Source organism: Podarcis cretensis (genome assembly GCF_951804945.1).
Source record: "Podarcis cretensis genome assembly, chromosome: 1".
In the NCBI taxonomy this organism is placed as follows: Eukaryota; Metazoa; Chordata; class Lepidosauria; order Squamata; family Lacertidae; genus Podarcis; species Podarcis cretensis.
Window position 1 is genome coordinate 124414671 of NC_137170.1, and position 23117 is coordinate 124437787.

The 23117-nt window shown below is 43.4% G+C and overlaps 1 protein-coding gene and 1 long non-coding RNA gene across 8 annotated transcripts in view; one reads left to right on the forward strand and one right to left on the reverse strand.

Annotated features, from left to right (window-relative positions):
- The window catches only part of SLC39A10 (solute carrier family 39 member 10), a 57981-nt gene extending 36874 nt beyond the window's left edge, over positions 1 to 21107 (reverse strand). The window contains exon 1 of one of the 6 annotated variants that reach the window (XM_079977661.1): positions 20781 to 21107. Coding sequence is in view for 2 of the 6 variants with exons in the window: in XM_079977659.1 (XP_079833785.1) it covers positions 7133 to 7159 (27 nt within the window). In the remaining 4 variants the exon portion in view is untranslated. Of the gene's footprint in view, positions 1 to 3651; positions 4131 to 7132; positions 7196 to 14812; positions 15069 to 20560; positions 20586 to 20780 lie in introns of those variants that run through there. The other 5 variants (XM_079977663.1, XM_079977660.1, XM_079977659.1 and 2 more) reach the window with 5 other exon arrangements.
- The window catches only part of LOC307220709, a 73409-nt gene continuing 65156 nt past the window's right edge, over positions 14865 to 23117 (forward strand). Inside the window, exon 1 of one of the 2 annotated variants that reach the window (XR_013841056.1) lies at positions 14865 to 14947. This is a non-coding gene — a long non-coding RNA (uncharacterized lncRNA). The remainder of the gene's footprint in view (positions 14948 to 23117) is intronic. The other variant, XR_013841057.1, reaches the window with a different exon arrangement.

The following is a 23117-nucleotide window of genomic DNA, read 5'->3' on the forward strand; positions in this document are numbered from 1 at the left end:
GGGGTGCATTTGTTCTTCTTTTAAAAACAATGCCTTTTCTGACTCTATCAATGTCTAGACCTGGTTACTGAAGCAACGGCACTTCCTAAAAGTCTCTCAACACACATTTAAGCACATTAAGACTCTTATAAGAAGCAGAGTCAGACCCATGAAAACACCATCACAAAACCAGCTCGGGTACAAGGGGCCAATTTAATGATGATGTTGGCAATGACATTCCAGAACCGCCCTTCTTGACCTCAAATCAGATTATATCCTTGCTGAACAGAAGCAGCGCTTAGAAGTTTCTTGGTTGGTTCCTTACAGTAAAAGCAGAGATAGGAGAAAAGGGAACTTGGGAAGTAAGTCTCACTGACCTCAGCGGTATTTACTTGCAAGTAAACATCTGCATGAGATGCGAGCGTAAATGCAACAGCATTCCTCATAACACGAAAGGTTCTGTCCCAATACGCTTTCGCTAAAACAGCAAAGCCTGAACTCGTGCCAACCTCTTTTGTGTTTACAGGTTAAAGAAGTACATGGAAAGCTGAAGCTGCGCTGAAAACAACACAAGATCAGGAGCTCTTTGTGAGCTTCTCTTCTTTTACAGGAGGGTCATCAACTCTGAAAGACTTACAGTTGCTGTTCCACAAGAGGAATATAGGTCAGGACCCAAAGAACTGTTGGAGCTAATTCTATAAGCTTAAGAGGACTAGGTTTCCCTGCATCAAATATGTTGGGGGGGGGGGAGAGATGTTGCATAGCAAAGTGGCTGGAGAATTTCCAAAGATGTTTGTCATTTATCTTCTCAAGATGAGGAAGTCCCATTAATGAGTCAGATCCAATTACTAAAGTTTCTGTTTACACATTCAACATGTCTTATTCATTCATTTATACAGGGAATGTTATGTCATAACCAGCTGGGATAAAATAACCTTTTTTTTTTTTTTTACTTTGTCTTGCAGGAACTAACTGTTCCTGGGGATCTGATCTGACTACACGACCCTGGTCTTGGTGACTGTATTAGGCTGTATTTTCCATAGAATCATAGAACTGTGGAAGGGACCACGAGGGTAATCTGCTCCAACCCCCTGAAATGCAGGAATCTTTTGTCCAGAGTGGGACTTGAAGCCACAGTCTACTGACGGAACTATCCCTGGAATGATGTTGGGTTGCTAATTTTAATAATATGGTGTTCTCTATTCTCTATTCTCTATTTCATGTGAACTGCCTTGGGTGGAATTTTATTCTTGAAAGGCGGTATAGAAATTCTTTTACTCAAAAGAATAATAATGAACTAAATAATGAACCCAATACAAACTGCCAGCTGAAATAGAAGAGCATATTTTAAACTAGTCAACATTTTAAACAGTAAAAAACAACAACACTTTAGTTTGGTTAATGCTGCTAATTAGCTTCAAACTTTTAAGATTTAAAAGAAATGATGGTTTGACTGGAATCAAATGATAATGGGTAGAGATTACAGAAGAGCCCATAATAATGAATTCAGAAGATTTGACCAGAGCAAAAATAAAAGATTTGATGTATTTTGGTATTAATATGAGAGTGCTCTGAAGATTTATAATGCATACAAAAACCTGTATGGATGTTGCAAACTAGAGTGGATAAAAACCGGTGCACTTTTAAAAGCTAAAATAGGGAGTTTTAAATAGCTGTTCCATTATACAGTGGTGCCCTGCAAGATGAACGCCTCGCAAGACGGAAACCCCGCTAGACGAAAGGGTTTTCCGTTTTGGAGGCACTTCGCAAAATGAATTTCCCTATGGGCTTGCTTCGCAAGACGAAAATGTCTTGCGAGTTCCTGCGGGTTTTTTTTCCCTCCCCCCCTTTTTCTAAGACGCTAATCAGCTGATCTGCTAAGCCGCTAAACTGCTAATAGCGCTAATCTGCTAAGCCGTCAATGGGCTTGCTTCGCAAAAACCACTAGACGAAGAGACTCGCGGAACGGATTAATTTCGTCTTGCGAGGCACCACTGTATGTTGCTTTTTAACAATGGTGTGAATCCTGGTTTTGTATAAACATGTTAAATTCTACACTTCTCTCATAAAACTGAACTCATGAATCTCAATCAAACACACTGGGATGGACACAGATTTGTCTGTTCAGGAGAGGAAGGCCGCTTTGCATGCAGAAATGGCATTTTCTGAAAGTGCAAAAAAAGAAAAGAAAGTAAGGCAGAGGTTTTCAACCTTTTTTGGGTCCACAGCTCCCTTGACCAACTACCTTTTTTCTGCAGCACCCCTGTGGGTCTCAGCTCAGTTTATTCCACCCCTTGCCTACAAAGCTGGAAGCCCCTCACCCCTTTTCAAACACCCTCCCCTTTGTGGAGTATTCCCTCAACCTCCTCTTCTCCCCTCTCCTTGGGAGTCCTCTGGGCAGCCGCAGCTGCCGTCCCTGGTCTCTGAGCTGCCCCTCTGCCCCCAAGAGAGGCGCCAAAAAGACAATGCCCCACAGGGGCCTGGGAAGAACCCCCTGGCCAGCCCCAGAGGCACCATTCGCCTGGAGAGCTTGTAGCCAGGGCTGCTACAACAAACAGCTGGGAGGCAGAGACGTGAGAGGGCATCAGAGGAGGAGGGAAGGAAAGAGGGACAGAGGCCAGTGTTGCCCGCAGCACCCGGACCATAATTGAAGGCACTCCAGGGTTTCATGGCACACTGGTTGAAAACTGCAAGGCAGTCAGGTAAATAAGCTCACAAACCCACTCAATGAAAGCCTAATTCTCCATGCAAACAAAAAATAGTATCTGACCTTCAAGCGCATGAAATTAAAGGCAGATACAAAAAGTCTCTAAGAGGATTCAATGGTGTAGTGAAAAAGGCACTTGGGATGCACAACCAGAGATATCAATTGTGTTGCTAGATAGTATAATTCCTGCATTTGGTTGCAAGCCAACTTGCTTTAATTGTCATAGCAACAGACCAGTATGCACTTTTGCTCAAGAAATGCATGGACTACACTACGGGAAATTTGTTATAACGTTATTCCCACTATCCCCACCTGCTGATTTAAGGCTGTAATCCTGTACCCACTTACCTGGGAGTAAGCCCCAGTGAACTCAGTGGGACTTAACTCTATCTACCCTGTCTTAAACTTATACAAATATACTTTTAAATTGTTGTATTACAGAGGGTGGCCTTTTTTATAAGTAGCAGTGTCTCTTGAAACCCAATACATTTTGTAAATCTGCATTCTTGCGTATGTATGGATTTGAAAACTTTATTAGATCAAAGATAAATTATACTTTGTTATGTGTTACTCCATCTCTATGTCTACATTTTAAAACTCCTTTTAAAACTGGTAGTAGTGAGCAGATAAAAGTAGTAAAACAGAAATAAACAGAATAATAAACAGAAATAAACAGAATAAACAGAAATAAACAGAAATAAATCCTGTTTTCACTTCCCAATTGAATTATTTTAATATAATTTAAAAGGATATTTCTATTAACACATTCTGTATTTACCGCATTCTGATCACATCCATTACCTAATTAGACTATTACAACTTTTAAATAAGAAAAACCACATTTCTGTGTATTAGCATTACATGTACCACAATATTATCCTCTTGAAAAAGCAACATGTTTACGTTTGTCCATAAGTAAACTAAATACAGTTTAGTTTTGTTACATTTTGAAATGTTTTACTCACGGTTTTTCGCAAAAAGTTCTAACTCGAGTTCTGCACAGAATATGCAGCCGTTTGAATAAATCAATGCACTTATCTATCCTTTCCCCTCAACTCATCCCACTAAGAGCATTTGTCCACTTTAATTCTTAACAATGCAAACCCCTTCACAAATTCTTCTCAGTATTATTCAAACATATCATGTGCTTGGAGAAGGGTTTTTTGCCTGAAGTCACCACACACAAACCAATGAACTCATGTAACTTCACACTTCTATGATTAAAGAGTATAATTCATTGAACATGTATTTTATACGAGTGGCCAGATTCAACTAAACTGTTGCGCTAGCAGAAGTCAACCATCACCTCAGCATAATGCTGTATTCCACCCAGTAAGTTATGGGCATTAATGTTCCACATTCAGGGTTAGAAACTCTTGATATATAAGCGAAGCACCAAATAGCACCTTACCTAGGTCACCAAAATGGTATGTCTAGGCTAGGGCTGTGTGATATATTGATGTATCATCCAAAACGGATTTGAAATCCATATTGTGGTGTCGGTCTCATAATTTTTGACCTGGTGATATATTTATTGCAAAATGAACCATGGAAAGAGAAGAAGGGAAGTCAGATATCTTAAGGATGCAAAATGAGTATCTTAAATTGTAAAACAGAAACCTTAATACCAATTGTATACAAAAAAGAGAGAATCAAGCCCTCTCCTATCTACACAGTCCAGCCCTAGGTCCCATGTCTCAGTTACACTGAAATCAGTGTTCAAAATTAGCCTGGTGCCAGGTGCATTTTGCACCTAGCTATTGGCCAAGTGAAGATGCCTGGGCACCAGGATGGGGCCTGACATCTCCACCATCTGGTTGGCTGGCTGGCACACAACAGCATTTATTTATTTTTTTGCTGCCTTGATATGGCTCAAGTCAGATTTTACTTAGAGCTGACAATATACACAATTCATTTTCAGCTTTGTAATTTTTTTAAAGTGCCTAAACATTCTGTTAGTGCGTCTGAAACCTAGGTTTAAGAAGCCATATGGCAAATAGCTGTTATATCTCAGTTTCTAACACTGACTGAAATGTAACCAAAATGGCATATATAAGGTTGTGTCCTGTTCCCCTATTCCTGTTCCAAGATTAACGAAGTCAAAGCATCATATCCATTGCAGAATCAAGATTTTAAAAATCCAAAGTTAGGATCAAGTACATTTCCTAGTTAAAAATGTTATATATGGGAGTCCAATATACTCTGATTTATCTTACATGAAAAAAGGACAGGATAACTTTGGGGCCAAGTTTTTCCTTCTTTGATTCAAGCCAACCGCCTTATAAGATACGTTTAAATTACACATTTCAATGAGAAACTTGCATAGCATCCCACAAATCCTTAAAAGACACTGGAATGTGTAATTATCTGCTTAACACAGGACAATTATGGTCCTGAATGCCTTAGCTTGCTGTATTCCACCTCTTCGCGCTAAGATCCAAAATACAAAGTTGAATATTTGATGTATGACATAGCAGAAAACGAGATAAAAATTATAAATGTTCACTTACATCCCCATAATTGCATCCAGGGAAGCAATCCTTTATGTTTTATAGCTTGTCTTTCCCTGAAGATAGCGTAAGTGGATATATTTTGCCCCCAAAAGCTGTATGCTTAGAAGTAGCGAGATGAGCTTCATGGCTGAGTGCTCATTTCCCCCATCTCCAGAGCTAATACCACTCAGGATTTCATTGCAAGTTCTGGATATCCTCTGGGATTTTCAGTATGTGAGATTTAATAACTTCATACAGAATTTGAATTTTCTAGGGAGCCCAAGCTTGTTAATATTTAGCAATTATGGGGAAGATTGCAATTACAGAAATATTTACTGGGCACCTGCTCATCCTTTCTAATCTCCAACTTTCAGCATCCTACTAACATTACTTTATCCTCACCTTCCTTCCTCTTCAAGTCAATAATCTTTCAAAATAATTTTTAAACATTCAATTTTCATAAACAAATTTTCATGTTTAATGCAGCTTGACTAAAAATCTGAATACAAGTATGTTAAAAATAAACTTGGTAGGTTTTCTAGATGGCTACTGTTTATAAAGATGTGTCTTTAAAACAGCCTACCGCAACCTGGTATCTACCAGATTATGATGGACTACAAATCCCATCATCCCTGACTATTGGTCATGCTGGCAGGGCTGATGGGAGTTGTGATCCAACAACATCTAGGCCAGCGCCGGATCTCAAAACAATGGCCACACGCACATGTAGTGTAGTAGCAGATAACAGCAACATATACTTGTTTCTATAGGAGCATATTCAATAATAGACAAGGCATCTGTATTTCAGAGATGTCGGCTGCGAGCCCAAGGTATTTTTGCCATAGCCTTTGCCAGCCCTATTCCAAGCAGGGCTTGCTTGTGTGAACTAACAAACTACTTGGAAAACACACATACACAAAACCTTATAAAAGCATGTCATTGATTTGTACGTGCCACAGGCATCGGCTACTAGGAATCTTGGGACAGCAGAGATTCCCAAGCACTCCTTAAATAGATGTGATCACAACCACCATATTCAGTGCTGAAGGGCATCAACAGTCTCGAGGTTTTTAAAAGATGAAAGTATTTGCATTAGAAGGGCTTGGCTTCTAAGAAAAACCAATGTGAGTTTTCAGGAAATGGGATGATACTCAAATACAGTAGTACATCGGGTTACATACGCTTCAGGTTACAGACTCCGCTAACCCAGAAATATTACCTCGGGTTAAGAACTTTGCTTCAGGATGAGAACAGAAATTGTGCAGCAGCAGTGCAGCAGGCCCCATTAGCTAAAGTGGTGCTTGAGGTTAAGAACAGTTTCAGGTTAAGAACAGACCTCTGGAACGAATTAAGTTCTTAACCCGAGGTACCACTGTACCATTAAATATGTATTCTAAAGGCTTGTCATTTCAGTTTCTTCCAATTCAATTGCACATTTATAGCAACTAAAGCTGAGCCCGCCTCTACTCCATTTTTTAAAAAAATAAAGACAGAAGGTAGCATATCATTTTGCTTTCACATTTAGTATGGGTACAGACATAATGTAGGAGGAATGTCAGCAGGCATAACAAAGAGACACAACTGTGTTAAAATTAGACTGACATCAGCAACCTAAGGCTGAAATCCTATGCACTCAGCTGGGAGTTAAGTCCCACTGAACTCAGTGGGTATTCCCTTACAGGTAGACATTAAAGAACTGCAGTAAGCCAGATTGGTGGGGCAAAACAACTTATTAACTAATTTAATTATTCACGTCATAAACTCTTGCTTAGCTTAAGATGCATTATGACTGATTGAAACATGCATGCACATCACTACAATTCAAGCTGAACATGTGTACTCCTGCCACTGAATAGCACTGTGCTTAAGGCAAGCAGATGTTAAAGAACAATGGCTATTTCATACAAGCGAGTCATTGCTCCACATCACAAGGCCTATTATCCATCATACATACATGAATTTCATCTAGATGTCTGATCATTTCCAAATCGACATCATGTTTCTGTCCTCACACACTAGCTGCATTAGAGTACCTGTGGTAAATCATAATGAATAGGTTTTCAATGCCTGATCATTCCTGCTTCCTTCCTGTTAGCACTGGAGAAAAACCAACCATGATCCCCAACTTAAGTGTTATGCTTGAACCAGAGTGAATTATAATTTGTTTCACTCAAAACAAGCCATGATCTGTAGTTAAGTTCTTTTGGCTTAACTCATTGTGGCTTTTTTTTTTAAAGTGGTGGTAGTGAAATAAACCACAATTCCTGATGCTAAGCCAAGAAAAGTTGTCCCCACCCCCCAGCACTAGTGGGACGAGTGAAACAAGTGGGGGCGCAGAGAGTGTATGTCCATGTCTTGCTTTTTCTTTTTGCTAGCTTTTTTTATTATAAATAAATTTGGAAACAAGATACATAAGATAAAATGGGATCAAGTCATCCCTGGGCTCCTTTGGGAAGAAGGGCAGGATGAAAACCTAATAAATAAAACAATAATCCCCATCAGCTCTGTTTTCTTTTTGTTAATGATTCATTACAATGTTAAAACAAACAGAAGGTGAAATCCAAGTTGTACTCAGAAGTCCATCGATTTAAATGGGTCTACTTGGAGTATGGTCTAGTTGAATATCAAATAGAAACTTTATCCTTCCAAACATGTTTATAAAAGTTGTTATTTTATGCATCATGGTTTAATTTCCAAAAATCATCAGAGCTCCAAAGGGCTTTGGGTCAAATGCTCTGAAATAGCTCGTTAACTTTTCAAAGCTGAATGAAGTTGCACTGTATTAGCAGACCAATGCTTTTCCATTTATTTTGTGCTCCAGATGTGGGGATGGGGGTCAGGAATCTAAAATCAGAACTGTATACAAGCTTTGTTTTGTTTTTGGTAGAATCAACCATTGCGTGTGCACACCCACACCCACACCTTCCTAGTCTATTTTTGCAACTGCAGAATCAGAGCACTTTTTCATCTGTACAGCTGTATGAATTGGCTTTGCACCTCGGAGTGCAGTATTTTCAAATTTTCATGTAGAAGCAGCTTGACTTTGACAGATTTTTTTTCTTGCATATTTAAATTTGCTTTAATACACTGTCTATGCACACTGTAATTACATTCCCACTTTCAGGCAAAATTGGGGAAATCAAGTTAATTTTCTGTTCAATACATGTTGTGGGAAGACTAAGTTGCAATATTCCAGTCTTTATGGAATCATACCTCGTAGAAATCAACAAGCAGTTCCAAATAACTGACTTAAGACATAACAGTAACGTAGGCTCCAGTGACACAGACATTTACTAATGGACAGTGGCTGGAATCCTGAGTTCTATGCATATGCCCAACAGCTTTCATGCATGTTACCACGTTCTCCAAATTTCTCATTATAATTGCAGGTCCTTATGTTTGATTTTAAAGTGTTTTAGGATGTCCTTTGATTTTATGAGGATTGCAAGTGCTGTGGAAGACGGGGCCTAGGTTCTTCAGAATGCAGATATAACCTAGACCCATAGTATCTGGATCTCAGGCCCACCCCTTTTTAAACCGTACGACTGCTTTGTTGCCATAAGAAGAGCACCATTATTTTTTATGAACATCATCAATGTACATGGTGCTTTACAGCTCCATAAACAAAGAGGTCCTGTGCCATCTAGGCAGAGGTTTCTGCATTATAAATGAAGCCTTGCTGGTTATCTAAATCAGTAGCCACAAAACTTGCTATTAGGAACATTACAAATAATAAATTGTTAATTTCACCCACCTTGGTTTTAGGATTAACACATCTGAAACACCGAACGGTATGGATCCTTAGAACTGTGGTTAGCATTTTACATGAAGCATTTCCCCATCTTTAATATACTTTTCCAATATATGCAGACACTGGGTAGCTTCCAGGAGAACAGTTTATTGAGCACTCATCCTGACTGCTTTTGTACAAAGTATGCAGAGAAATTAGACACCAGCTATTTGATGTTGTTGTTTAGTCGTGTCCGACTCTTCGTGACCCCATGGACCAGAGCACGCCAGGCACTCCTGTCTTCACCAGCTATTTACTGAGCACTTATTCTGACTTTTTTTGCAGGGAGGTTACATGACATTGTGTCAAATGTTATTCCCCACTTCCAGCACACTTCCCCATCACTTTCCTTATCAGAACAAGTCCACTTTTTAAGTACTAGGTTTGTTGCTCAAGAGCTCCAAATTCAACTTTTATTGTACAACCAGAACCTGCTGGTATGGGACTGAATCCCAGCTGAAAATAGTAAGCCTGTAAGTGCCTCAGATAGCTGTTCTATAACCTGGCTTGCGATTCAATACTTACCTTCTCACCTAGTAAGAGTAATAATGGTCTGGAGGGCCACTAGGGGGCGCATCGGAAGATGGCTGACAATAACATCTCTCCGACCCACACGAGGTAATTTGGAGGCTATGATGGGAGTAATTAGCCTCCCTACCCCCCCGGATGGTGGGGGGGGGGACTGCCTTGCCTGCTGTATCCTATACCACCCCCGAATTTGTGGGGATGGGGGCACTAGGCACAAAGCCCTCCTGTGGGATTCCGGTGCTCCTGGACGCAGTCCCTGATCCGCGCCACTAGCTGCAAGAACTTCAAAAGAAACAATTTGGATGAAGGAATGCATATATTTCGAGGAAGGAGGGGGAGTAAAGACTGCTAACAGAAAAGATCTCTGATAAAATAAGACGAGTCGGAGGAACAAGAGAAATCATGAGAAGATACGCCAAGACTCGGTATGGCAAATGACTGATGGGGGAGGGGAAAAAAACTTTCCTTTCTTTCCTTATGTGATTAAACAAGAATCCCCTCCCCTCACGAGTGAGAAATGTCGTTTTAAGGACTTAAGCTGTGGATTTAAGGCTGTGTGGAGATAAACTTTCGAACCAAAGCATGTTTTAAGAAGAGCATGGAATGTATAAGAGCTTTGGAATGACGCAGTTAAAAATGCCATCACCATATTGGGAAGTTCTGTTGGAGGACTTAAGTCTGAGAGGAGAAATAGAGAAATAGAGCTGTTTTTATATTGTGGGTGAAACTCCCCAGTGGGACTTAAGAGCGACAGTTTTGCGAGATTAATGATGGAAAGAGCAATGTTATCTATGAAGGCGATGATATATGGAAACTATCTCGATTTGAGGATTGGAAGAACGGAAAAATTCACACAGGATTATTATTGGTGTTTATCGGCTTAAGGAGACTATCAGAAGAGATCATAAAGAAAAAAGAGAAAATATATGAACAAGATGTGATGTGGAAACAGCAAGATAAGACTGGATAGAATTATGAACTCTGTTTGGACTGATTTGGACATTAACGCAGTAGCGAGAAGATGATCAGAATCCCCCTTCGGATCTTGAAATATGGGTCCCCCAAACAAAATTTTAAATTCGGCTTTGTAATTCGGAATTTATGTGATGTGATTTAATTTGATTTGATTGGCCGGTTAATAAAAATTATTTAAACAAAAAAGAGTAATAATGGTCTGCGGTTCAGTACCAAAGTAGCAAGGAACCGGAACCTAAGCTTTCCCTACATCTCAGGAGTGAGGCCATTTGGCCCATGAGGCCATTTCCCAAAACCATGACCACCTGTCCACACCTGATATCTTATGTGACTGTTAGGTATAAAGGGCAAGTAGGGATGTGGCAATCAGTACATAATTGGGAGCCTCAAAATATATTCACCAGCTGAGCCCTGGGTACAGGAGGCAGTCAACTGATTGGCAGTTAAGAGTGAGTTTCCCAGAAGGAACATTGTAGCACAGCTTATCCCAGCAGAAAGCAGAGCTTCAAAGCAACACTTTTCAGCAGACTGGTGGTAACTTCAAGCCCAGGAAAAATTGGCCACCTGATGACATAGCAATCAGCAGGATGACACACTCCATTCACCATTCAAAATGGCCCACTGTGGCTGGTAGGTAGCGGGCTCTAGGAACTGGTTCACTGGTTCAGTTCCACACCCGTACTATAACTTATGCAAGAAGAACCTGAACTATGTGTGCATTTCTCTAGATCATTTTTCTAGTGGCAAAGAGCCAGGAACCCTTTGAGGATTAGAAGCTTGGCCAAAGTACACTCATTATCAGTACTGCATATATGTGTTCTGGGTCCTCATCTTTTAGCCATAATAGTCAGGACAACGTGCTCTGAGTTAGAGGGAACAAACCAAGTGCTCAACACCTTATCAGTGAGAAAGGCAATGGTAGGAATGAAGGGCAAGGAGGTTAGGCAAGAAGGGCAGGAAATGGGCAACTATTGCCAAACTCCCTAAAAATAAAAGTCTACAAAATGTGCAAAGCTGCTTTGGGAGATGTATGTGCCCTCCTGAACCATGAAAAATCAATATGCAGTACAGAGGTGTATGCAAATTTCCCGAGCCAGTTCAACCTATTCTTTCATGTCCAGCGTAGTAACACTGTCTGCCCAAAGACCTACATCATAAAATGTCAAGATTAAGCTCAGTACACAGAGGCACAATTAAACTTTTTATTTGGGAAAAACAGTTATGAAAAAAGAAGGAACAGAAGATGCCCAGATGGTAGAACACTGCCCACAAATCACATTTGTTTGTTAATGTGCTTTTATTAAGCAAACAGCTTGCTGAAGCGGTTACAGAAATCTCTTTAGTACAATGTTATGCAGCCTGCTCCTACTTAGGGTTACCTAGAAGTAACTCACTGTGTTCAATGACAGGGCGATTTAGGATGCAATCCTACACTTATCTGGGAAAAGGCCCAATTAGCTGACAATCTAATGAACACTTACATTAAGATTTACTTCCAAGAACTCACAGGATCAGGCAGTGTATACTTTGGGATTAAAATAGTTTGTACTAGCACCTTAACTTCCACTTCACATTCCCTCCCCCTCCAATCAATATTCATTAGTACATCAAATATTACTTGTCTAGTAAGATTTATGCTACAATCTAGACTACGTAATCTGTAGCTCAATTCTGAAAACCAAGTCTGGACTAATTTCTAAAAAGGCCTAGCTACAGAAGGTAGAAAGCAACTTATTAAAAACTCTTCCTGACCCTGACAGGTACATTTAACAAATCATAGAGGATGTTTTGTCCTTTTTTGCTGCCAAGTGCAATATTAGCAGCATCAAATGGAGCCGACAAAGACACCCCACTTTATACTTTTTTAAAGATCTACTTAAATTTCTTCCCTATATTAATAGTTCAAAATCACACACATACAAGCAGCTGCTGTACTGACAAGGGGAGTTTTGTTTTTAACAGCACATGTTGGTATACGCAATCAATTGTATTGTATTGTCACTTTTTTAAAAAGTGCCACCGTTTGTATGCAACTTTTGTTAAGTTTATTACAAAGATGTCAGCTGCATCCCTGAACACCACAGTCCTGTTATGTCATTGCAATATTTTGCTCTACCAAAACAAGCCACAGCCTACTTTCCATCTGCAGCAACTTGATCACAGATGCCACAATTCACCCAAGGAGAAGCAGCTACCCTTGCTGGGATTGGGAACAAATATGCACTCAAATGAAGTTAGCCTATTTGCACTTCACCATTTGAATCAGGATTCTTGTGTAACTAACCACACGTTAAACACACTACTAGAGCAGGACTGGAACCAGTTGTCCTTTTTAGCACTAGTCTTTTCACCACATCCAGGTTAGGGCACCATATTTTGTGGTTTTATATTTTGATTTTGTTTTGTGCTCTACCCTGAGACCTCCAGGTGTATGGCAGTATATAAATTCTAATAATAATAATAACTACTGAGGCTCATTTTCTACCACCAAGTTCTTTCTTCCCAATCAGAGCTGCTGCAGTTTAAGGTAAAGGTACCCCTGCCCGTACGGGCCAGTCTTGCCAGACTCTGGGGTTGGTGTGCCCATCTCACTTAAGAGGCCAGGGGCCAGCGCTGTCCGGAGACACTTCCGGGTCACGTGGCCAGCGTGACATCGCTGCTCTGGCCAGAGCCAGAGCCAGAGCCGCACACGGAAACGCCGTTTACCTTCCCGCTAGTAAGCGGTCCCTATTTATCTACTTGCACCCGGGGGTGCTTTCGAACTGCTAGGTTGGCAGGCGCTGGGACCGAACGACGGGAGCGCACCCCGCCGCAGGGATTCGAACCGCCGACCTTTCGATCGGCAAGCCCTAGGCACTGAGGCTTTTACCCACAGCGCCACCTGCGTCCCCCACTGCTGCAGTTTAGCAATATCCTTATGGCGATTTATTTCAGTGTGGTTTTGTTCAGACTTTTTTTAAAAGATTGGGGTGCAAGACACTGAAACAACTTCATGGGATGGGAAAGCAAGCCATTGCCCTTGAAATATGGCAAAGACAAATTCTCGGGCGTACGCTGCATTTCCCAACTTCGTTGGGTCCACCGATTCCCGATTGGTCAGGTCAAGCAAGAGACCCCTGCCAGAAGCAAAACAGCAGCTTGATCGTTTATTGAGAAGGGTTCAAACCTCCACACCTCGGAGAAGAGAAACAAAAGGTGGTCAAGGGTTTTTTTTAAAAAAAAGTTCCCATGGTGGCGGGCATCCCAGCACCAAAGATATTGTCACACTAAGGTGCGAGGCGCATGCTGCAGAGAACCCAAACACAGCAACTTAAAACAGTGTTTCCCAACCTTGGGCCTCCAGCTGTTTTTGGACTACAACTCCCATCATCCCTACCTAGCAAGACCAGTGGTCAGGGATGATGGGAATTGTAGTTCAAAAACAGCTGGAGGCCCAAGGTTGGGAAACACTGACTTAAAAGACCTTCAGGGCAAAGAAACCATGGGCAGCCACAGTGGGTTGCTTCTCCCCTCCCTCCCCCCCCCCCCCAGTGCTCTGCCAACCTTTCAGTGTGGTGGGCCAAAGGGATTACCTACCATGAGCCCCGAGAACAAAAGAGGGCAGCAGCAGCAGCAGCACCCCCCGTGGGCCTTGCACCGTGCACCCACCACCAACACGTGGGCCAGGCCCGATCGCTTCAGCCCTGCAGCTGGAGCATGTGAGGGAGAAAAGAGGGGCGGGCGCCGCCGCCGCCGCCGCCGCCACGAGGCCCACTCTCCGCCATCCCCTCAAAGGAAAGCAGGGGGAAGAGAAGGGCGAACCGAATCGGAGAACCACCGCCGCCGCCGCCGCCTTGGGAGCAAGAGCCTTTTGTCTGCTTCGCCTTCTCCTCAGCCACACCTGAGGCGGCAGCTTACAAGCAGCAGCAGCAGCAACAAAGAGGCCCAACGGGCGCTTCGTCTCTCTCTCTCCCCCCCGCCCCCGCCATTGCGACCCCACCCCAACCAGCTTCACCTGAGGGAAAGGATGAGAAAAGGGGTGGCGGGCTGTGTGGAAAAGAACCCCCTCCCCCCCGGCCAACACAATCCCCTCACACGTTATCCTAGTTTCCTTCCGACGCCCACCAAGCCCCCTTAGCAACAGTGTTTGGGGGGGGGGAGGCAGCGAGGCGACGGCGGGAAACGGCAAACCAACCCCGCCTCATTTTTCTCCACAGGCTGGCGAGGGGCCTGCCCCGCCGCGCTGCGGATCCCAGCTACCTCCCCCCCCCCCGCTACTCTCGCCATGTCGCCGCCGCCACTTCAGAGCCAGCCGGCCTTTATGGGGGAGGGAACGCGAACCAACGGGGTTTTTATAGCTACCTCAGCTCGAGTGTGCCGTGTGCATCTCCCTCTCTCCGCTCGGTACCAAAAACCGCCGGCGCGCGCGCGCGGGGTGCCTCCTCCTCCTCCCACTCCGCAGTGCTGCTGCTGCTGCTGCTGCTGCTCCTCCTGCGGGTGAGCTTGGCTTGGGCTTTCAAGCTTTTACTACTTTACTATTGCCGCCGCTGCGCGCTCTTACGGCCATTCACCAAAGCCTCTTACGCCGGGCGCCGACCTCCCCGCGTCGCGCCGAAACCGGCTTTCTCCTCCTCCCCCTCCTGCGCGCGCGCGCTACGCAATTTTCGCCGCCCGATGCGGCGCCGCAGCTTGCCCTACGCGAGCGGCGTAGCGGAGGCAAGGTTGCCGCGGCGCATGCGTGGTGGGGGCCAGCGGCTTCCTGGGCAGAGGGGAAGTGGGCGTGCGTGGGGCTGTGGGAAAATATATATATGTTTGTTGTAGCTTCTGTCTTTATTCGCTGCTTTTTTTGCAGGGCTTTTGGTGTGCAAATGAAGGTTGCCCGGCCCTCACGTGGCTCCCTGGGGAGAAGGCGTCGGGTTTTTGGAAGTTTAAGCCATTGCAGGGTGGAGCCGGAAAAAAGAGTGGGGAACTTGTTTTTTTTAAAAAATATATATTTATTGAAGTTTTACAAAGAAGAAACAACACATAATAATAACAAGGATAAAGAAAAACAAACACGGTCAAAATTACACACAAAAAAGTAAAAGGGTACAAAAAAATAAAATTACAAAAAGAAAAGTAAGAACTCCATCTTTTAAATCCAAACTTAATTAACCTTCTTTCCTGACTTTCTCATGCCTCCCTTTTTTGTGTTCCTCTTTACCCAATCAGATACAGCAAATCCTTGCCCTCTTTCGAAACTCATTTCTAATTATTAAAATCGTTCTATTATGTCTCCGATCTTTCCTCTTTATATTTTAAATACCTTTAGCATATTATTCACTTTTGACATAATATAACTTTAGTCTTTCACCCTTTTTCTATAACATTTTTGCATATTTTTTCAAACTGTATCACTAATGCCATAATATTGTCATATCCCACATCATTTTAGCATTCATAAATTTTGCACTGTTTCTGCAGATAGTCTTTGAACTTCTTCCAGTCCTCTTCCACGAAATCTTCTCCCAGGTCTCCGATTCTGCCAGTCATTTCTGCCATCTCCATATAGTCTATTACTTTCATCTGCCATTCTTCCAGGGTGGGCAAATCTTGTGTCTTCCAGTACTTTGTGATAAGTATCCTTGCTGCTGTTGTTGCGTACATAAAAAACGTTCTATCTTTCTTTAACACCAATTGGCCGACTATGCCCAGGAGAAAGGCCTCTGGTTTCTTAAGTAAGGTATATTTAAATACCTTTTTCAGTTCATTATATATCATCTCCCAGAAAGCCTTAATCTTTGGGCATGTCCACCAGAGGCGAAAGAATGTACCCTCAGTCTCTTTACATTTCCAGCATTTGTTATCAGGCAGGTGATAAATTTTAGCAAGCTTGACTGGGGTCATGTACCACCTATAAATCATAGTGGGGAACTTGGTGCTTACTCAGGGCGGGAGAGGGAAGAGATTAAGGCCCGGGCCAGTGAAGACCCTGCGGCCAAGATCCAGAGTTCTGTCCTTGGGAATTAAATCACTTCCCATTTCTTCCTTCTCCCCGTCCCCGCAGTTCTTTCACTCCCGAAAAAGAGCCAAAGACGCTTAAGCACATAGAAAAATTCAATATACTATCTATGCAAGCTCTGCCACTCTGCGAAGAGATTTTAAAAGGTTCACATCTTGGTTTAATGTGGAATAACGTGCACAACATTGTGCTTCCTTCGTAACCCTCCAAGGAAAAGAGGAACGTCCCATTTCATCATCAACATCGTTTTATTATTTATACCCCGCCCATCTGACTGGGTTGCTCCAGCCACTCTGGGCAGCTCCCAACGTAAACAAACCAATAAAACGTTAAACATTAAAAAAAAACCCTTACTTAAACAGGGCTGCCTTGAGATGTCTTCTAAAGGTTGGCTTGGGGGCCACATAAGTCCATCTCCAACATTTCGCAGGTGAAAATACAGATGTCTTAAGGAAAAGCGGGATGTTCTGGGATCAAATCAGAAATCAGTTTGGCTTCCGTGGGACACCTGGAGGGTCTGCCAGCAGTGCATAGAGAAATTCAAGACACTGTGCAAGCTCTGCCACTCAGTGAAGAGATTTAAAAGAGTTATTGGGGCCCATCCACACCTCGTCTTAATGTGGAATAATATGCACCCCTTGTGCTTCCTTTAGTCTCCCACCCTCGTCCCCAGAAACAGCCTCTGTTCCAGACTTTCTCCCTGCTAAATCCAGAGTCCCCCCTAGCCTTGTAGAATCTGAAAAGAACATCCACTGTGCTTTAAAAGTGCTCCCACCAGCTTTATCTTTTTTTTTTCTTTTCTTTTTTGATGTGGAGTTCAAAAAAAGCAAATGGTGCAAAATGAGGAGAATGGTAACTCCGGATTAGAATCGCATCTGAATATAACCTGCTGAGGTGTGGACTGCCGGGGGACAAATTATTGGTTACATAACATATGGATTTTGTGGGCAAGTGGAGATGGGCCCTTAAGTTTATTAAGGGGTGGGAATGCTCTTTGACACTCTTATGTCACATTCAGAAGAGCACTACCATTTATATTCCTGTTTAATGTGTGGAGTAATATTACCACTAGCGGTTCTCTGTGTGCGATTATGTAAATAAAGAGAAATATAATTAGCAAAATGGGTGAGAATCCTGACTTTATCTGAAAGACATGAGCAACTTCTGTCCCCTGCCCTGTCATATATGGTGGTCTGCTTCCACCCTACCCAGTTTTCTCCTGCTCAAAACGGGCAATAAAGCGAGACGTTCACTGAGTCTTTAGTGGGCCTAAAATGATGTTTATAGGTTGCTATTGGCATTAAGTTTTAAAAGATCAATTCTGCAACGCTGGAAATCCAGATACTCTGTCAGACTGATTCACGGACTGAGCATTCACAAATGTATGAATCAGTCTGACTGGAAAAAACTATTCATGCTCTGAACTACAAAAACACAGAAGCACAGTACGCATAAGATATATATAGGATGGGATTATGCTTATTCTGACAATTGACAGCACAGGTGGGCAACCTGCAGCCTGGTGGCCCTATGTGACCCCCGATCTCATTTTATGTAGGCCGCAACGACTCCTGAAGCTGCCCATGTTCTTTCATCCAAAAATCCTTCATGCATAGAATTACCAGCGGTAGAAGAATGGCAGATGAAGATGATGGAGTTTATGGAACGGGCTGACCCCGCCGGGAGAATCCGCGACCAGAAAGAAGAGGAACACCAAGAAGATTGGAAGAAATTTAAAGACTATTTGAATAAATATTGTAATATTAAAGATATGTAACCACTTGAAAGAAACAATTAGGCCTAGGATTAAAATGGAATTAAATTTATAAATAAGAAAATGTACGATAAGGAAAGCTATGTAATATGATTAGGACTGTGATATGGTCTTTTGAAACATTGATATTGGAAACTGCTACATATAATTACTAAGAAATTCGGATGGAAGAGATTAGAGGAAGTCAAATACTATGTTTATGCAGATGGATGGTACTTAATTTTAATTAATTAAGTGGTAATATGTTGTATGTATCTTTTTTCTCTTTTTTTCCTATTTTTTTGTTTGTCTTTATTATTGTTAATCTCTTCTTTTTTATTATGTTTATCTACTGAAAATAATAAATATTATTCGGGGGGGGGGAATCCTTCATGCATATTTCCTTCTTATTCCCCCTCCTGCTTTGAAAAGAGTTTCCTACTCTCCTTATCATGTGGTTTGTGGGGATGGGGGTGCATCCTGGGGAAATGAAGTAATTTTCCCATAGTTGGTGGGCTTCTGCCACATGCAGTGCTTTTTAAATGGGGGGTACACATTTGGTGAATCATTTTAAATTTTTTAGTTTTTTTAGTTTCTTCTCCAGCACGGTGAATCATCAGTTCTGTTGCTACCCCCAATGGTGGCCTCAATTTCTGTCACGCTGTTTTTTTAGAAAACACATTTTTAAAGAAAAAAAAGCACTGGCCATATGCATGTGTGTATAGCACACTAAAATCAGAAATGCATTAGAATTGTACCAAGAGGGCAATCTAGTCCAACCCTTTGCAATGCAGCATTTATTTTTTTTGCCCATCGTGTAGTAGCTAGATCAGGCTTCCTCAAACTCGGCCCTCCAGATGTTTTGAGACTACAATTCCCATCATCCCTGACCACTGGTCCTGCTAGCTAGGGATCATGGGAGTTGTAGGCCAAAAAAATATCTGGAGGGCCGAGTTTGAGGAAGCCTGAGCTAGATTGATGGATTGTGGGGGGGTGGGTGTGTACGCAATTTTATCCTCAAAATGCTTTGCAAACAAATCACAGTGCGCTCTCGTCCATTCTGCCACCTCCTTCAGGCCAGACTGTAAGGGCCGTACTGCCCAGAAAAGCTCTGCTGGATGGCCCAATGAGGATGCAATGGAATCAGCAAAGTACAGTGGTACCTCAGGTTACATACGCTTCAGGTTACAGACTCTGCTAACCCAGAAATAGTACCTTGGGTTAAGAACTTTGCTTCAGTATGAGAACAGAAATCGTGCTCTGGTGGCGCAGTGGCAGCAGGACGCCCCATTAGCTAAAGTGGTGCTTCAGGTTTAGAACAGACCTCCAGAACGAATTAAGTACTTAACCCGAGGTACCACTGTATAACTTCTTCATTGCCTTCACTTCCCTAGGTAGACTTGATGATGAGCCTTTGCCAGTATCTGATTGCATTTGACTGGAGTTTTCCTCCACTCTTGTTTGAGCCATTGGGCCAGTGACATGTTGTGACAGCTCCATGGTCGCCATGGCAGCCATGAAGTCCTGAGGCACCCAGAGCCAGTCACCTTGGCATGGATGTTGAAATCCCCCTGAGCCAGCAGTCTGGGAGTCTTCAACACTGCTTCTGAGACAACCTCTGTCAGCTCAGGCAGCGAAGCTGCTGGGCAACAAGGCAGGCAGCAAACAAGCAGAATCTCTAATTTGCCCAATGCCAGGAACACACACACTAGATCCCCCATTAACTGGACAGAGAGCCGAGAGAGAGAGAGGGAATCTCTATAGCAACTTTCTCTCCCTAACCTTCAAGTCTACCCTGATGCTGCACCGAGTGCAAAGGTGGTCACAGCTGGGTGAGACCAACCCCACCCTGCTCACCACCCAGATCTCAGTGATACCAGATCAGCCTTCTCATGCATAATCAGATCGTGCATGAAGGAGGTCTTACTGGGAGCTGACCCTAGCATTCAGTAACAGCAGTCGCTGATAGGACAACTGCAATTTCCAGGAGGAGGGGGTGGCACATGGCAGTCACAAACTGCCTGTGCCGTATGCCCCTTACTCGGCCGACCCCCATGCCTCCTATTGTCCAGAGCCACTGCAATTGTGATCAGCCCTGCTTTCCCCAGCTCTCTTCTCAAGCATATCTTTTATCCCTCAATTTAAAAAAACAACAAAACCCCCAAATTTAAAAACAAGTTGAAAAGCAGTTGAAAACAATTTAAAACATACTAGGGCAATAATAACAGCAACAGAACCTTCTAAAAAATACCCCAACCCAAGAGTGTGTTCGGCTGCCTCAGCTTTTGTAGCTGGAGTCAGTCAGGGCCAGCTGGGGAAAGCCTGCAAGACAGGGAATAGTTCCCCCAGGACTTACAGCAAAGATGACCTCTTGCTTCCTCAGCGGCCTCAGCTTTTGTAGCTGGAGTCAGTCAGGGCCAGCTGGGGAAAGCCTGCAAGACAGGGAATAGTTCCCCCAGGACTTACAGCAAAGATGACCTCTTGCTTCCTCAGCGGCCTCAGCTTTTGTAGCTGGAGTCAGTCAGGGCCAGCTGGGGAAAGCCTGCAAGACAGGGAATAGTTCCCCCAGGACTTACAGCAAAGATGACCTCTTGCTTCCTCAGCGGCCTCAGCTTTTGTAGCTGGAGTCAGTCAGGTCCTGTTTTCCCAGGTCAGGTGAAAATCGCCTGTAGGACAGGGAGTAGGTCCTCCAGGACTCACAACCAAGATGGTCTCTGGCCTCCCAAGCAGCCTCCTGTTTTGGGTTCGAGTCAGTCAAGGCGCTTCCCTCCGAAGCCAGGTGGAAAAGGTATGCCAGGCAGGGAGCAGGTCCTCCAGGACTCACAGAAGATGGCCATAACATGACTCAGAACCACCAAGAACAACAACAAGAGATAAGAACAGGTGAGAAACCCGTCTCCTTTCATAAAGGCTCCATTCTCAGTAGGTCAAAAAAGGAAAACAGGTTCAGCTATGCATATTATTAAAACGCTCTGAGCTTGATTTCGACCACACATTATTCATTACTTTCGTTTTTGAAACACTATTAACCAGTTGAAGGGAAAAACTTTACTGTTCATCATTTGCATGGCACTTTTATCCCTTAACTCGCGTTGAATGGTTCCCATGATCACAGGTGTTTTGATAGGGTTTATTCAGAAAGACATCTCTTCTGCGTTGTTCACATATACAGTGGTACCTCGGAAGTCGAATGGAATCTGTTCCGGAAGTCCGTTTGACTTCCAAAACATTCAGAAACCAAGGCACGGCTTCCGATTGGCTGCAGGAAGCTCCTGCAACCAATCAGAAGTCGCATCGGATGTACGGGTTCCAGAGAACGTTCCCAAACCGGAACGCTCACTTCCGGGTTTGCGGCATTCGGAAGCCAAAAAGTTTGACTTGCACAGTGTTTGGGATCCAAGATACGACTGTAGTTTCATAGCTTGCTCTCCACCCTCACTCCAGTGTTTTGAGTTATGGGGCAAGACGTAAGGGGGCTCTTAATTAAACCCACAACCCCTGCCTTCTAGTTTAACCCAAATCAAGCTCGACACTCTAGGCTTCTAAACATAGTAGCTAGAGGGGCTGCCCAAATGGCTAAGAAAGCTAGACCCCCTCCAGCTCCCTTTAATTCAAGCCATATTTTCCCACCCATCCCCTGGGATCACATTCCTAGTCAGCTCTTAACCTTGCTGCTGCAAAGAGAAATATAACGGTAGCAATAATAATAATACTTCTTAATCTTCAGGAATGTGAAGATAAGGAAGGATGAAAGTGTGCTTGGTTTTAGCAAACCCATGCCTAAGAGACCTTGAGGATGTGACTAGATCTCGCTGACTAAAGGAGTGTAAGCAGTTATATCTTGCCTACATGGCTAGATTTAGTACACATAGTTTAAAAACATACAAGATATGGGTCGTCGTCGTCGTCCCCCTCCATTATCTGTTGGGGTAACTGTATACGGCAGGTGCTATATAGGCTTTTATTTGAATAATAAGCCTTTGCCGGGTAGTAATCTCATGCAACTGCTGTATGAAAGATAAGAAAGAGGAGAAAAACACTCTACCTCTCCATTCTTAAAGAAATCAGCCCTGAGTGCTCACTGGAAGGACAGATCCTGAAGCTGAGACTCCAATACTTTGGCCACTTCATGAGAAGAGAAGACTCCCTGGAAAAGACCCTGATGTTGGGAAAGATGGAGGGCACAAGGAGAAGGGGATGACAGAGGACAAGATGGTTAGACAGTGTTCTCGAAGCTACCAGCATGAGTTTGACCAAACTGTGGGAGGCAGTGGAAGACAGGAGTGCCTGGAGTGCTCTGGTCCATGGGGTCACAAAGAGTTGGACACAACTAAACGACTAAACAACAACAACAACAACAACAAACAGAAAACAGGTGGCAAAATGTTAGCATCTTTCAAGCAGGATACTAATATACTTTGCTTTCCGGCATAGTTGGTGCTCCTATCTGGAAGAAGCATCATACAGAATCACTGGACCGATTTGAGCAGCAGCTGGCGGTTGTGTGCAGAGATGGGCTGCACCGATAAGGCTTCTCGGAGTGATCTGTTCTGCCAAGATGGATGGCTTGCTGAGTCTATGTACATTCTTCTAGCGGTGTGGTAAGACTGTAAGCCCAAGAGGCTACGTGGTTTAGACCACAGCGCCACCCACCTCAAATAGGTACTGCTGCGGTGGGAAGGTAAACGGCGTTTCCATGCACGCTCTGGTTTCCGTCACGGGGTCCTGTGTGCCAGAAGCGGTTTAGTTATGCTGGCCACATGACCCGGAAAAGCTGCCTGTGGACAAACGCCAGCTCCCTCGGCCTGAAAGCAAGATGAGCGCCGCAACCCCATAGTTGCCTTTGACTGGACTTAACCGTCCAGGGGTCCTTTACCTTTTTTTACCTTAAGATTGTGAGAAGGTTGCTGCAA